Source organism: Sparus aurata, chromosome 20 (genome assembly GCF_900880675.1).
Source record: "Sparus aurata chromosome 20, fSpaAur1.1, whole genome shotgun sequence".
In the NCBI taxonomy this organism is placed as follows: domain Eukaryota; kingdom Metazoa; phylum Chordata; class Actinopteri; order Spariformes; family Sparidae; genus Sparus; species Sparus aurata.
Genome location: NC_044206.1, coordinates 2,928,345 through 2,944,185, shown reverse-complemented (window position 1 = coordinate 2,944,185; position 15,841 = coordinate 2,928,345). Strand labels below are relative to the sequence as shown.

Sequence of the window (15,841 nt, the reverse complement as noted above, 5' to 3'; positions counted from 1 at the left end):
TTTTGTAAGGATTACCATCCTACAGCAAGTACACAGGCTCTGGCTCTGATGGGGAGATCAGGGGACCATAGGGCTTCTTGGGGTAATTTTAGGAAATTAAGAAGTAGGAAATATCGGTTTACTTTTCACACAATATGATGCTGGGTTGCTTTCTCTACGTTGTCACCTCCCCCACAGAATCTGGCTGTTTTTCCTGCAAAAAAATGTGTAAAATATCTCTGAGCTTGAGTGTCAGATAGCCTTTTCTTGGAGGAGTAATAATTGTATCAATTGAGTCTCAAAGTGTGAGTGAATAGAACTGTGTGAGCATCATAAAGATGTTCTGTATGCTTGCACTATCCAACTAGAGCCTGTTAGCTGTGACAGTGTACTTATGAGAAACGATGGCAGCTGGTGAGGAACATATCCAGTCAGCTGCACTTCCACTCAGCTAAAATCGCCTTATCTGTCTGAGGTGACAGAATCCCTCTCTGCTAATGATGCACAAGAAATGTCTGTAAGCATATTTAAAGGAATAGTTTAACCAAAAAGTAACGTTCAATCATTATCTCGTGATGTGGACGGTCAATTGAAGGTTTGTACTCCACTAAACATTTCTGGAGCTTCACAGCAAAATAGCACAGCGTTGCAGCATGGGAACTTGTTTTCAAGCAACACTATGTCACTTTTTGACTTTATAATAACAGCATCAGAGTTATGTTGATGGTACAGTGTCTTGTAAAAGGGTGAATGGTGTCTCCGTCACTTGTTTCTGCACTATTGCCGTTTTTCTGTCAGCACTTTTGGCCACAGCGAGTCAAACCGAGCCACCTCCAATTGCTTTTACATCACCAGGTTTACCGTGCTGAGCTGCCTTCAAGTGGGCTGCTGTGATGTCTTGCGGCTGCAGCCAACCCAAATCAAGCCGCCCCTCAAACAAGCCTGTGTTGCAAATTGGTCCTAAACCCAAGTCTGTGCAGGGAAGCTGAGAGAAAGATGTATTTAAAGGTGCTATTTGTAAGAAGACTTTTGTGTCTCATTCCCAACTCTTCACAAGCTGACGCTTTGGGCTGGCGGCTGACCCGTCCTACATCCCAAACCCAGAGTGTCATTATTTAACAAGGTGACAATGAGACTCAAAAATAAACTTTTCTTTCACATTGCACCTTTAAAAGTCAGTGAGTTCAGCTTGCAGTATGTTTGTCGACTGAACTTTTGTCAAAATTGTGCACCCACTTCAGACATGGCGCACAGACACGTTCATCTGAGCAGCTACTGAGATGATTTAATCTTAAAAAGGGTGTAAATGACATCTTTTTAAATTACTTTTGGGATCTTGGGGGCTTCTTGAGACTTGGATTACAGCTGACGAGCTGTATGGAGCCATTTGTTGTTTTTTTTGGTTGTTATTTCAGTTTTAAATCAGTTCTCCAGCTTCTTCAGTTGTTTAGGAGAATGCTGCAAACGGTTTTGTTGTGAAACTCCAGAAATATTTTGTGGACCACAAAACTCCTGATTGTCCATCAGCATGAGGAGAGTAGATGATGAATTAACTTTACATTTTGGGTGAATTTTCCCTTTAAGAAAGATGAACAGTGCTGTGGGACTGTTCACACATGAGCCATGAGAGATTCAGCTGTCAGAAAAACTATTTATTTCATTGGAATGCTGCAGTAGAGGTTAGGTAGGTGGAATTAAAAAAGCTAAAAACATTCAGTATGCACACTGTCCCCTTTAAAATTGTGCACTGACTAGAAAAGACACAGCTGCAGTTTGTCGACAATAAAAATATCTTAGACAAATTAAAAAGACGTGCACATTTTTCTCATTAGCTGGAAAAATTACAAACACTCAGAGCAAAAGAACTAAAAATCACTGCAATCAGGATGAACTTAAAAAGACATGAATGTTTAGGCATGGGTTAATGTAGTGCAAATATTCCCACAAAACATACAAAAGACTCAAACAAAGAGATATAGTGCCAGGTTTTTGGTGTGGAGATGCTGCGCCAGGTTCTGAATGCGACACAGGCGAACGTTCTGAGCGTCTCCTGTGCTGTATACTCTGAATATGTGATAGCGCTCCTTCTCCTTTAGTGCAAAGTCCAGCTCGTTGGCAGACATGTGGATGAACGACTTCTCTTTCTTTATAGTCGACTTCACCTCCACGTACACCACCCTCTGCGCTCCTCCTGCTCCAAAAGTGAGCTTGAAGTCGTAGGGCTGGCCGCTCTCTCCGCTCTGATTGCACCACAGGACGTGTGCAGGTCGCCCGGGCTTGCCGCCATCTCTCCAGTGGCATAGGAAGGAGTTGACCAGCTGCTCCCCCCACTCGCCAATCGCTGTGAAATCCATTGCGTCGTCGGACAGCACCACCTATGCAAGCACAGCACAGTTTAGAAAAGCTTACTAAATCTCAACTGATGAGAAACCCTCATGTGTGGTGAATGTACTGACCGTGGTGGGTCTCTGGCAGGTGAGCTCCATGTCCTCCAGTGTGGCCTGTGTGTTCCAGTGAGGGAAGTCCAGGTTCAGTGGAGGACGCAGAGTCTCTGCAGCGGCTGCAGTTCCCTGGAAAACGCCTGAAAGAACAACAGCCTCGGGGACGACGCTGACAGAGAAGTGACAAAAGAAGGATGAGTTTAGAGAGGGAGGCAGGGGGAATTGGGATAACGTAAACAACAACATTAGTTTTCTTCATTTATTTTTGAGATTGTTAGGAGTGAGCAGAAGAAGCCTACAGGCTGTTTGGAGCCAGCTGGTCGCTGGCCGTCTCAGCAGGCTGTGCAGATGGAGGTGGTGGAGCTGTCTCCTCTCCAGCCTCAGCTCTGTCAGACTCAGTGGTCCCACTCTGGTGACTGCGCTCTGTCGGTGACAGACACAACCAAATGGAGAAATTTAACAAAGGATGTTTTCAATCTGTGATTATGGCATTGTTTAAATCTTTCTGATGGCATGACATTTTCTTTGTGCCACACTGCATAAGTATTTAAAACTGGCTTTAAATATGCAAAGAAACAATTATGAATAGGACAAACTCATTATTAAAACAAGACTACTTTATGAAGAGAAACCCTGCTCTGGTAGAGTAGGTTTGCTTTAAACTTTCACTGTTAATGTAAGCTGTTGCTGGTTTTTAAAATGCTGTCAGACCAAAGAAAAATGAAGCAAATTGTATCCTCCAGATATAAATATCGTCTACATGCATGTCATAGCTTCTGAATGCATACTTCAGCAAGCATCAGCCAATAGTTGGAACAATGCAACAACTTCCACATCTATTCTACTAATACCTGAGAATAATAATAATGATCTCTTTAGCTGCTAAATGCAAAAAAAATAAAATAAATAGCCTCCTGCTGTGGCTGCAAACGAAGTTGATCAGTTTATTGGCCAGAAAACCAAAACAAGCTAAAAGAGACTAAAAAGGCTCCGTAGAGCTAATTCTCTGTGGGTTTATAACAACATATGACCCTTTACAGATGAGAGATCGTAATCTGATTGTGATTTGTGCATATACAAATGTATTGATTAGTGCAGCTTTAAATTCAATATTCTGTTTGCAGCAGCTAAAACTCCAGGAAGTAATTCTAAACCAGTATGAACAATGTGTAACCTGGAGCAGGGGGTGTGTTGGAGGTCACAGAAGCAGGGTTAGGTTGGCCTGGATGGCTGAGGACTCTCTGAAGGCCTGGCTGGTCTACTGGTCTGATACTACTGGGTGGCAGCTTTGCCTCGTTGCTGCCACCGCCGCCGCCGCCGCTGCTGAGAGTCTGGCCGACAACACGGCCGCTTCCTCTGTGGCCCGCTTCCTTCTCCAGGTCTCCGTCTTTTGGCGCAGCAGGAGGGGGCCACATCTTCATGACGGCATCCACCACACCACTATCTGCATGAACTGGTGGTCCAGAGAAAATTGTGGGAAACGAGAAATGCAGTTTTGCATGGTGAAGAAAAAAACAACTCTTTCTCAACTCACCGGTGCGACTGGCTCCTGTGCTCAGGATGGGTGCTCGAGGAGGCCAGCAAATCAGCGTCTGTTCCCCGTCCTCTTGTGCAGGGCGAAGTGGCTCCTCTGGGGCGCTGCAGGAGGAGTAACTCCTTGACAGCACTGGAGCACAACATTTTTCAGTGAATTAAAACCACAGCAAAAGAGGAAGAGATTGGATAGAAGCTGCATAACAGCAATCATACATAAGCCTGTTTGGAGCCATATGAACAGACTAGTGATGAAGTCTTTTGATCATATTAATCCTTGCAGATGTAAGTCTGCATGTTTATATGAGAGCAAGGGTGTGTGTGTGTGTGTGTGTGTGTGTGTGTGTGTGTGCTCTTTGCTGCAGTGAGGGATCTGCTCCTCTCGCTCTTTGAGCCCTGGTAACAGCTGCTCTTTTATGTCACCACACACAACAGTGAACAAACCCAAATTAGCATATGAGAGAACACACCACTTGTGTGTGTGTGTGTGTGTCTGTTCGTGCAGCCTGAGATAGAGAAGAAGAACACTGTGAATATTATGAAATGATAATGGAAATCAGGGCAAGTGTCACAGAGAGAACTGGAGAAAGTGCAGCTGTAAGATGTCGCCTCACACAGCCAGAGAGGAAGCAGCTCCGTGTTGTTAGGATTCATCTCAGGCTGCAGTTACAGCTCCGAGTTACAGGCTGATGTTCTGCGTCACACTGTCATTCTCTCACACATCGACACACACTAAGCTGCACGTTTTCCCCACATTCTGTATAATTTAACGGTGCCGTCTCCTGCAAGTGTTTGGATGATTTGTAGAAGTATTGTGCAGCTTGTTATAGTTTGTTATTATCATCTGTAATTAAGTATACAGTTATAGTTATTATCATCTTAAAGAGTGTATATTAGGGCACTTCTGCATATACAGTATTTACTCATTAGAGGGATGCTTAATGAAGTCAAAATGCAAAAGGGAAATTTGAATTTTCTTGCCTGAATTCTGAAAATATTGAGTATGAAATAAATAAATGAATAAATATGAAATATGGTGTGGGTTAGAAAGTGTTCATACATCTTTTTACATTGTTTCCAGCAAAATTAACAATTCACAAATAGACTGCTGTGATATTACAAGACAGTTCCTCAGTGCTCTCCTGTCAATCAGATGTGTTTGGTAGGAAGGTTTTTATTATTGTACATTTACTGTTAGTCAGTGTGCTGACATTAGCAAACAATGTCCGACATCAGCACTGTACTCCTCATATGAGAACAAGTGAGACTGTAGCAGCAAAAACACAGAGTGCGTGTGGTGAACAAAGTGTGTTTTATGCTCATGAATTTAACTTGTCATTTGTAACAGGAAGATAATTCTATTCATTGTGCCATAAGTTATGTTGTCCTGCTTTAAGAGCAGTGATGAACTCGGACTGTGCCCTCTGTACCTCTCTCCAGGTTAATATCAGGTTTGGGGGGCTCTGGGACCTCCCACACCTCCTCATCACTGGGCAGCTCTCTGATGTCCTCCTTGTGCAGGAATCTCTTCAGGGATGCTGGGTCCTGCACATACAAACACTGCTAAGGACTGCTGTGAAAATATGCAGCAAGGTTGAGCTCTAATCTTGATGGAGATTGATATTGTATTTGTTAGGGCTGGGTGATAAAACAATAACGATATCTATCGCGATAGACACGTGATCAATATCCATATAAAATACATTTGATAGAACGTTCGATAATTTCACTGAACTCCAAAAAAACAGGAAGAAAACCCCGATCCAGAACCGCAAGGCATTCTGGGGAATGTAGGCAGAGGAAAAGCTTTAGCCTCTCAACCTGTCCCGGCCCATCTAAGCAAGGTTGGTGGCATGAACAAACTCACTCGCTCTTTGGTAACCTAGCAACAATCTGTTGAGTGATATGCACTGTAGCACTTTAATGTTCGCCATCGTGCCTCACAACTGCTTTAACAAACATAACAACGTGGAGTGAAAGGAGAAAATGAGTGCAACAGCGCGAGAGGAAATTGTGGATAAAAGAGGAAAGGTCACGTCACCAGTTTGGCAGTATTTCGGACAGTGTTTCCCCTATATGCATTCTGCTGGATTTTCAGCACCGCCGCAAAAAAAGACGTGATTTCTGTAGGTTTAATAACACGGGCGAATGGGGAATTTAAGTTGCACACAGTGAAAGCACTACACCCTAAGTTATCTTGAAATCGATTATAATTGTCATTGCTGCTATTTGTATAATTTCTACAAGTCACCGTTTAAGTTGAGTGACTGAAATCCTCGTCATCCCATTCAAAGGCTGCAACAGGCGACTCATCAAACCGGGGTGAAGTTAGTTTCAGGTTGGATATTCGGCGGATATTCACTCGGGTCCAGCCGGACATTACTGAGGTTCACCCAGTGTTAGCAGCAGGAGGACGGTTAGCTCACCTCCCAGAGCTTTGCGCTGAATTGCTGAAAACTGATTTAGGGACTGTCTTTAAATAACTTAGCATAAATATACTACTCACAATAAGTTAGGGATATTGTTATTTACATGAGTGCTTTTCCTATTTGGTCTGAATTTTAATGAAATAAGTAAAAGTTCCCTTTGATATTACTAGTAATGAATGAGAAGAAACACCATTTTCATTAGTTTAATATTTATTACCCCCAAAATTTAGACAATAACAAGGATAGCCCCAAATAACAAAAATTGAGTTGTTAGTTGCGGGTGTTTCCACCATTTGCCGTAATGACAGCTTGACAGCGACATCTCATGATCCTCACTAGCCTCATGATGTTGTTCTGAGGCAATGCGTTCCACTCCTCCACAAGTGCTACACGCAGTTCTGCCAGGTCACGTGGGGGTGGGGTACGATCATCCAGTCTCTGCTTCAGCTGGTCCCAGACGTGCGCTATGGGGTTCAGGTCAGGGGACATTGCTGGCCATACCATATGAGGCACTCCCGCTTCCTGAAGTCGAGCTGTGACAATTCTGGCACGATGTGGTGGAGCATTATCATCCATGAACAGAAAGTTGGGGGTGTGCTGGCGGAATTAGGGGATGATGATGGGTTTTATGATGTCTCTGAGGTAAGAATGTGCAGTGACTGAGCCATCTACAATAACCAAATCTGTTTTGCACTGACTGGTGATGCCTGCCCAGACTGTTGCACTTCCTCCACCAAAGGGAACCCTGGGGACCATGTTGACCTCGGCGTATCGCTCACCTCGCCTTCTCCAGCAACGCTGACGACCATCATTTCTGTGCAAGGTGACCCGACACTCATCAGTGAACAGAACGGTAGACCACTGCTGCATTGTCCAGGTCACATGGTCTTGTGCCCACTGCAAACGTTCACGATGGTGTCTTGGTGTCAGTGGAGTCACCTGCAACGGTCGTCTGGCATTCAAGCCAAAGCGGTGGAGTCGGTTTCGAATGGTTTGTCTGGAAACCTTAGTACCCCTCACATCTCGTAACTGGGCCTGCTGCTGTGTGGCAGTTGCATAACGATGTCTGAGTGCATAGGTCCTTAGGTACTGGTCATCGTTGCGGTCTGTCACTCGTGGAGCTCCACTCCTGGGTCTGTCACGAACCCTGCCAGTAGTTCTGTGTCTTGATGCAAGTCTGCTGATGACACTTTGAGACACACCAAGTTCACGAGCAACATCTGACTGCCTGCTACCGACCCGAAGGCGCGCTATGGCCAGGTGGCGCTGCTCGTCCGTTAAGTGACGTCGTGTGTCTATGGCAGTTTGAATGATGAACTTGGAATGACTTAATGACAATACCAGCTTTTTATACCCACAGAATGTTGAAATTGATGCCACATTGAAAAGGGTTGTCTTTTAGTTTTTTGGTATTGGCCCCAATATGTAAGGCACACTGTACACAGTGAGACCATTACGTGGAAAACACAAAATGAGGTGTGTCTATCACCCCAATACAATTGCCTCCCTATCCCAAAACTCTCTGAAGTGAAACAAACACCGTATGTATGAAATCCACTGAGTCTCTCACAATATCCCTAACTTATTGTGAGTAGTGTATATTAATACAAAATAATTGCAGTGTTTTCCAATCACTCGAATGTGTGTGTGTCTCTCGCCAACAGAGCAATCAATCGCAGCAGATTGTATTAGTAAACTAGAGAAATGAGACACACCTATTTATATTGTACTTTAGTGCTTCCTCTATTTTATATGAATATTAATATGCAGAAATTGTTTTGTTTTTTTCTCAATAGCTCCCATGTCATGTGGCCCAGTGACTTCTGAAACAGATTCTGTTTCCATAAAAAATATATAATAACAAAGAAAATGATGGTAAAAAGGTTCTCTAGTTCTCATACTTTCAAGCAGCAATGTCAGCTTCTACACTATGTTGCCTCAAGTCTTAGATTCTGAAATCTACGGAGCCCCTTAAGGGACATGGGGGAAAAAAAAAATGATGGGTGAAAAAAAAAAAAAAAAAAGATGTCATTTTTGCGAGATCTCGCAAAGATTTTTGCGGATTCCCGCAAAAGCTGTAACACTTTGCTGGTCGTTCGGTAAAGTTGGAAAGATATTCACAGATTTGAACTTCCAGGATCATTAAATCTGAAGTGAAACGTTTTTCAAACACAAATGATGCCTCTGTCCTACCATGATAGCATAGACTATGAGCAACAAGGACCAAAAACCCCGATTTTTTACTAAAATAAGCCGTCCTCCGAGCTCGACGGACAACATCAATCTCTATGCGCAGCCGGCAGCTGGGCGAGTGCGCAGGGAACGGCCGTAAGCAGTCACTTTGGAACGCTGGATTTACACCCTATAATGTCTCATATAAATACCCAACTGAGTGATGAATGCATTCATTGTGTCACGATATTTTTTTTAAAGAAAAATGAAATAACACCAAAGTGTACATTTTAACAAGTTTAATTATACATTTATCGATATCATAGTAAATCGTAATTATTGCAATGTACACAAGGTTTTAATAGAGAAAACCCAAGACAAGTAAAAACAATTAAAAGTAACTTATTTGATTATGAAGCATTTTATTTTAACACTTAATATATAATAAAATAAATAATGATAATCGAAAAAGCTGGAAACGAGCTGATCTAAAACAAACAAACAAACAAAAAAAGAGCCGTTTCGATCACTTTGAGCACTCCTTGAATAAGATGCGGGCATTGATCCCAGCCAGGTCGAGGATGTTACAGAAGACCGCCACTGGCCATCTTCGCTGACACGGACACGGAGGCAGTGCCGGTCTGCTGCAAACGGAACCAAACACCGGACACTTGAAATGCCACAAGCCCGTGTGTGGTAACTGTACGAGAGCGGAGGTAATGTGCGGAGATGTGACCAGTGATCACTACGGCTCTTGTTTGTTTTAGATCAGCTCCTTTCCAGCTTTTTCGATTATTATTACTATTATTGTTTTATTATATATTAAGTGTTAAAATAAAATGTTTCATAGTCAAGTAAGTTACTTTAGTTGTTAATTTTCTATGAGTTTTCTCTATTAAAATCTTGTGTAAATATGCAATGATTACAGTTTACTATGTGCGATGATGTGAATATTGATAAATGTGTAATTAAACTTGTTAACATGTTCATTTTGGGGTTATTCTTTTTGTTTTTTTTAAATATCATGACACAATGAATGCATTCATCACTCAGTTGGGTTTTTACATGACAAATTATAGAGTTTAAATCTAGCGGCCCAAATGACCGCTTACGGCCGTTCTAGTAGTTTTGAATTCTGGCTGAAGTCCAGCTGACACTTTGGTCCCAGGGGATCTGCTGTGTGACAGCGGAGAGTCAGCAGCTGGATTTTGCGCCCTTGGTCAGTAGCATTAGTAGGTGTATAGGCAAACAAACAAACAACAACGACCCCGACCATTATTCATTGTATTATTACATTTGTGGGCAGTTATTACAATAAAGATTTTCACGTCCCCACAAATAAATCATTGCAAACGTGATAGTTATTACATGTGTAGGAAATAGCATGTTACGTTTGTAGTCAGCAGCGGCTCTTACGTTTGTGGAAAATGTATTACATTTGTGGGTTTATTGACGATGTTAAATGACGATATTTGTCTCTTAATACCTACAAAGCCTCCTGCAGGCCTGATGCAGATAGTCAATGAAGCCAAGAAATTATTATAAGGAATGTTCTACCTGCTCTTATAGCCTATGCACACAGCGCAGATCTTATTATAGGCTGTAATATATAAAAAAAATACTCAGTAGGCCTATAGTGAGGGAAAATTAGCTTTATTTGTGATTAAAATATGACGATGAGGACCCAACGATTGGCCTTCCTTTCCTTCTCAAACTATGTTGAAATTGCATCTTTAAACAGCCCAATTTTCAAAATTTTCTTTTTTTATCTGCGCAGTGATGCTGGTATCTGACCACTTTTTTCAGTAACAAACCAGTAATCAGATTAAAGTTACTTATCATTATTTTTGTCATTTTCCTTAGTAAAAATATATAGTTCTGCTTTCTTCTTGATTCGGGGAGTGATGTCACGTGTGCCACAAGTCACGTTTTCAGCACGAGCACAACTCACGTGTAACACCACGCAGCGACACAAACACAAACAACAATGGAGGGAGGAGAGAGATGCGCATTTTCTAGCTGGAAATACAGTCATTATTTTGAGTTCCTGTCAGCTAAAGATGAGGTTTTGTGAGATCCCACAAAAATCTTTGCGGGATCTCGCAAAAATGACATCTTTTTTTTTTTTTTTCACCCATCATTTTTTTTTCCCCATGTCCCTTAAGGGGGTCGGTAGAAATCGTAGAAATTATGTTTTTTTTCAAAAATCTCACCAGTAGTGACCATTTAAAGGGTTATTAAAAAAAAAAAAATGTCTTATTTCAAATAGGTAAAAAAAAAATCAATAATTATCGATATCGACTGATCTGAAACACTTGTATAGTGATACATTTTTCAGCCATATCGCCCAGCCCTAATATTTGTTTTAGATTAATGCCTCTCAAGAATTGTAGTGTTTCATTATTCAGTCTACAAAACAGGGCTGTACCTCATACATCAACAGAGGTTAAACATTGAAGACCACAGCAGATGGAGGCAGAGCGGATTTGGGGTTTCTCCTCTCAGACTCTCTCGCCAACAGAGCAAGTAGCAGACGCTCCTAACCTCTCTGCTACAGAGACGCCTCATCTCTTTAAAATGGTAATGACCAAATTAACATCTACATCCCGGGATTGTTTGATCAATTCCCTGAATGATAAAAAAGAAGCTAAACTAATAAGTGGATATAATAAGTCGACAGGCAGATCTGGACTCGTTTATCCCCTAAGCCTCTCTTATCTGCGTCAGTCTGACTGCAGTGTAATAATTGGCTGTTACGCCTCAGAATCCAATCATTAAAATCGTTAATCAAGCAGTCAAATATTCCATTTTATTTTCTCAGGCACATCCAATGTAGATCTTTAATCAAACAGCTGTGTGTTCCCCAGATATCAATATCAATTTTAAAACGCAGCCCTGTTCTGCTGAAGAAGAAGCGCACATGACAGGATATTGGACAAAGAGGGATCAAAGTTTGACCTCTCAACTCTCTGACTTCACAGAGTCTCTGCTGCTCCACAGAGACGAGATGTAAACGTGACTCCCTCTGGGGAAACAGCCCATTAGTTCCAGCTACGGTCCGCTCTGCACTGGTGGGAGTCCAGTGTGTAAGTGTGACAGAAAAGACAGAGAACGAAAGGGTGACTGAGAGCGAGCGAAGGCCCTTTTCCCTGGATTAGTGATCAACATTTGAAGGGATCATTTATAACTTACATCGAGCGAGGTTATCAGGCCACTCAGAAAAGGCATCAGCTCTTTCCTGTGGCTGCTCTCTGTGCAGAACAGTTTCACCAGCTCCCTGAAACACACACACACACACAATTACAAGTCTCACAAACAACACTTACAGGAGAGAGCAATAAATGGATTTTATCATTAATTCTCTATAATAGTTGCTCGAAAACAAAGGGTTGAGCCACCTTCAAAGCTGTGATAAAATACTGGTTAAGACTTCATGTGTTCCTGTGTAATCATATTCAATGAGGTCCTTTTTCCATTAGATACGATTTCTCACAGTTTGCATGTTTTACATCTAACTTCTCCAGCTGAGCTCTCAGGTGTGAATGTGTTCCAAATTTATGAAAATTTGTGTGTAAATTGTTGTGCTTCAAAATAACTGGACTTTACTGGAGAATTTTTGTTTTCTGTAACTTTAATACTCATATTTCACAATTTGGAAGCAAATAGTGTACTTGTTACTCGTACTCCCATTTATTTGAAAACTTTACTGACTGGTTACTTTTTATTTTACATTTTGCATTTTAATCATTTATTTTGTTTGCAATCAAATACTGGAGCACTGGATCTGAAAATCGTTACTACATTTTTCTCTAGGTTCATACTTTAAAGACTTTTACTTGACTATTTTAACAACTCTTTCTATGAGTGACTTTCACTTTTTCCCAAAAAGTATTTTAACATATCTTTACTTGACACACGTATGACTTTTGGGTAGTTTTGACATCACTGCATGAGTGACAGAATTATTAAAACTCGAACAACTGCCTGGCTTTTATATTTCTCTGCTTTAAAGGACCCCCCCCACACACACACACACACCTGCAGATGTCCAGTTTAGCTGAGAGGTGATCTTTCTGGATGTAAAGCTCCTTCTTGTCCTTCAGCAGACAGTTAACATCACGCACCTCGACCACCTCACTGTCAGCAACATCCAGCTGGTAGCGAATGTATAGCTTACCCACCTGTAAACAATCACAAGGCAGCTTCAAGATTCCAGATTACATTAGTGTGCAGAGTGTATGTGTCACAGTGTGTGACAAACAAAGCAGTCCTGACTGCCCAGGGAAACAATGTTACAGTACTGAGAAGAACACGGACTATGAAATTCACCTGACTTTCCCTCAGCATGGGGGGAGGAGATGATGACTGGGTTTACCTTCGGGTGAACAGTTTCTTTAACATTTACTTCAGGGGGTATGAGAATTTCTGTCAACCTTAGGCTGATGAGCATCATATTTTATTACCAAATGAGGAACTACCGCCAGTTTTTCAACTTCTGACCTGTCCAAAGCAAAGTCGCTTGATTTTCTCTCCGATGTTGTTGTCAATCAGCTCTGAGTAGACTTCAGACAGCTCGTCATGGTGGTAGAGGAACCTCTGGATGTAGGGTATCACGGCGTGCACCATGGCCTGCATAGATGGACAGGGTCTCAGATTCTCAGTCTGTGGCTCAGTCTTGACACATTGGGACAGCGGACGGATCCCACAGATCTCCAGGAACAAAGATCTGTCCCTCTCGTTGAAGGTGGGCAAGGCGTTAGTTCGTTCTCCCGTCGCTGGCAGGAAATTATAGATCAACAGTCAGGATTTGTATGTTAACCTGGATTATGTTTGTGCAATCTTTTCTGTTGAGTGTTGTTAAAGGTAATAAATTACTAATCTAACACCGGCCGTATGCAGCATACCAAAGCTCCCAATCTTGCTCCTGTGAGTCGTCGTCTTCTCTGCTGGTGGAAGGTTGAGCAGACAGATTTGCTTGTGAGGCTTAAACACCTTTTCCAGCTCTTTGTTGTCAGCAATCATGGGTTTGCGTGCCAGATTCACCCAGCTGTTATCCTTGGTGGGCAAGACCCTCTTATCAGACACCATACCTGAACACAAAGCAAAAAAGACAGCCAGGGTCAGGATCAGGCCTTTCGTGTGGCTTGCTTCCCCACTGTTTACATCCAGTGTATCTTGAATGCCGACAATCATGCTGAATGGATTTGTTTTCTTAAAAAACAATTCAGCAATATTTGAAACATTTTAAAACCTGCACTGTTAACATCCATATTTACTAGCTGGCAGTCTTCTTCTTCCCTGCCTTCTTTGTAGGGCTGGAAATATATCAATATTATACATTTATCTTGATGTGAGACTATATAAGTTCTTATATTTTAGACATTGTTATATGGTTATATCTCATAAGTGTTGTCTTCCAATGAATTTAAGTAATGCCACTGTCTGAACTTACCAGACTGTTCAACTTGTTCCGATACTTGCCTTTACCTACTTAGTCATTATATTCACATTACTTATGATTATTTATGGAAAATATAAATGTGTTTAAATTTTGTGAAAGTACCAATGTACACAATGTTGATATCGAGGACTAAAATATTGTGATATTAGAAATGTCGCCCAGTCTGAGTATTTGTGAAGTGCTTTCAGGGAGATTTCAAAGTATCAAGATATAGATAACGTATCACATTATGGCTTAACAAACTTGTACTCAAAACACTTTCACTGCAGAGCGTACAGCTTCTGCTCTCACTCTCCATTGTAAAGTAATTTCAGACAGCAGAAATTAATTCCTCCCAGCTGTTTTCAGAACACAAGCTGCACTCACAGGTGGTGGAAGATGCTTGTTTGCAGTACATACTTTGCAGTAAATAGTCAGACCAATGGGCGATCTGATAGACACACAGAGTACAGTGGGAATGAAGGCGGGTTGTGTTTTATAAGCACTAGTGCAGTACCCGTAAGAAAAATGTATTCCTATAGAAAAGTGGGAGATTAAGCAGCTTTTTCATGGATGGCCAAATGAGGCTGTGTTTGAAGGTGGGACGTCAGGGATATTTAGGTTTGTTGTGAAATCCGATATTCCAGGGTATAATTGGCCGTTTTTGACTATTCTTGATTTTGCCATTATATTTCACCTTAAAAACTATTTACTTGGTGTCATTATTTATTTAGGACAACCTCACATGTGACTGTGCAGTTTGTTGCACTAAAATCGCAAATACATATATATATACATATATATATATATATATATATATATATATACACATATATATACATATACATATATATACATATACATATACATATATATATATAATATATATATAATATATATATATATATATATATATATATATATATATATCACATATATACCATATATACATATATATATATACATATATATATACATATATATATATATACAATATATATATATACATATATATAATATATACATATATATATATCTACTATTATATATATATATATATCTATATATATATATATATATATATATATATATATATATATATATATATATATATATATATATATATACATATACATACATACATACATACATACATACATACATACACACACACACACACACACACACACACACACACACACATATATGTACCGGAAGTCCCTCTAAGCATGAATGTGTTACTCACCCTTCAATGTGGAGCAGTAACCACGATCGAGTTTTGCCTGTGCATTGTTTTCCTGCTCACCAGATACTGGAATTGTACACTTTTGAGCTGTTGAAAATAAAAAAATATATTTCTTAAATTCTATTATATTGTATTTAAAAGGGTGTAACAGGTTAGGGTAGTCAATAGGGAAACAGTTGTTGAGCAGAAAGATAACAAGCTGCAGGCAGATGGACATGTGTGAGTGACTGAATGAAAAACTCTCTGAAACAAAAGAATATAAATGTCCTCACCAAGTTTGGCATAGAGCACTGACACATCCTGTAGCACCTCGGCAGTTGGTATTTGAGATGATGAACAGATCAGTTCCAACAAACCAACATACTGCTTCATATTGGGACTGCGATCCACATCCAGGAGCTACACATAAGACATATAATCAAAGATGCATGCATAGGTTATATAAATAAAGGGGAAGTTTGATCTTAAAATTGGCAACCGACAATAGGGACTCGGTTTATTAAAACAATATACACAGCAAAGTGCCAAAATGTTTTCCCACCTAAACCCTCAATACCTGCGTTATTGTCTTGATAACTGAATATCCGTAAATGACTGGCTA

General features: G+C 40.7%; 1 protein-coding gene across 1 annotated transcript in view; it reads right to left on the bottom strand.

Moving 5' to 3' along the window:
- Nucleotides 1-1,616: 1,616 nt before the first annotated feature.
- Nucleotides 1,617-15,841, bottom strand: part of LOC115571077 (protein NO VEIN) — an 83,649-nt gene continuing 69,424 nt past the window's right edge. The window contains exons 36-47 of the mRNA XM_030400127.1: nt 15,513-15,639; nt 15,241-15,327; nt 13,459-13,644; nt 13,055-13,329; nt 12,593-12,735; nt 11,747-11,831; nt 5,384-5,498; nt 3,955-4,086; nt 3,595-3,873; nt 2,720-2,843; nt 2,436-2,589; nt 1,617-2,354 (exon numbers count right to left, since the gene is read on the bottom strand). Coding sequence (XP_030255987.1) covers nt 1,941-2,354; nt 2,436-2,589; nt 2,720-2,843; nt 3,595-3,873; nt 3,955-4,086; nt 5,384-5,498; nt 11,747-11,831; nt 12,593-12,735; nt 13,055-13,329; nt 13,459-13,644; nt 15,241-15,327; nt 15,513-15,639 — 2,121 coding nt within the window. The 3' untranslated portion in view covers nt 1,617-1,940. The remainder of the gene's footprint in view (nt 2,355-2,435; nt 2,590-2,719; nt 2,844-3,594; nt 3,874-3,954; nt 4,087-5,383; nt 5,499-11,746; nt 11,832-12,592; nt 12,736-13,054; nt 13,330-13,458; nt 13,645-15,240; nt 15,328-15,512; nt 15,640-15,841) is intronic.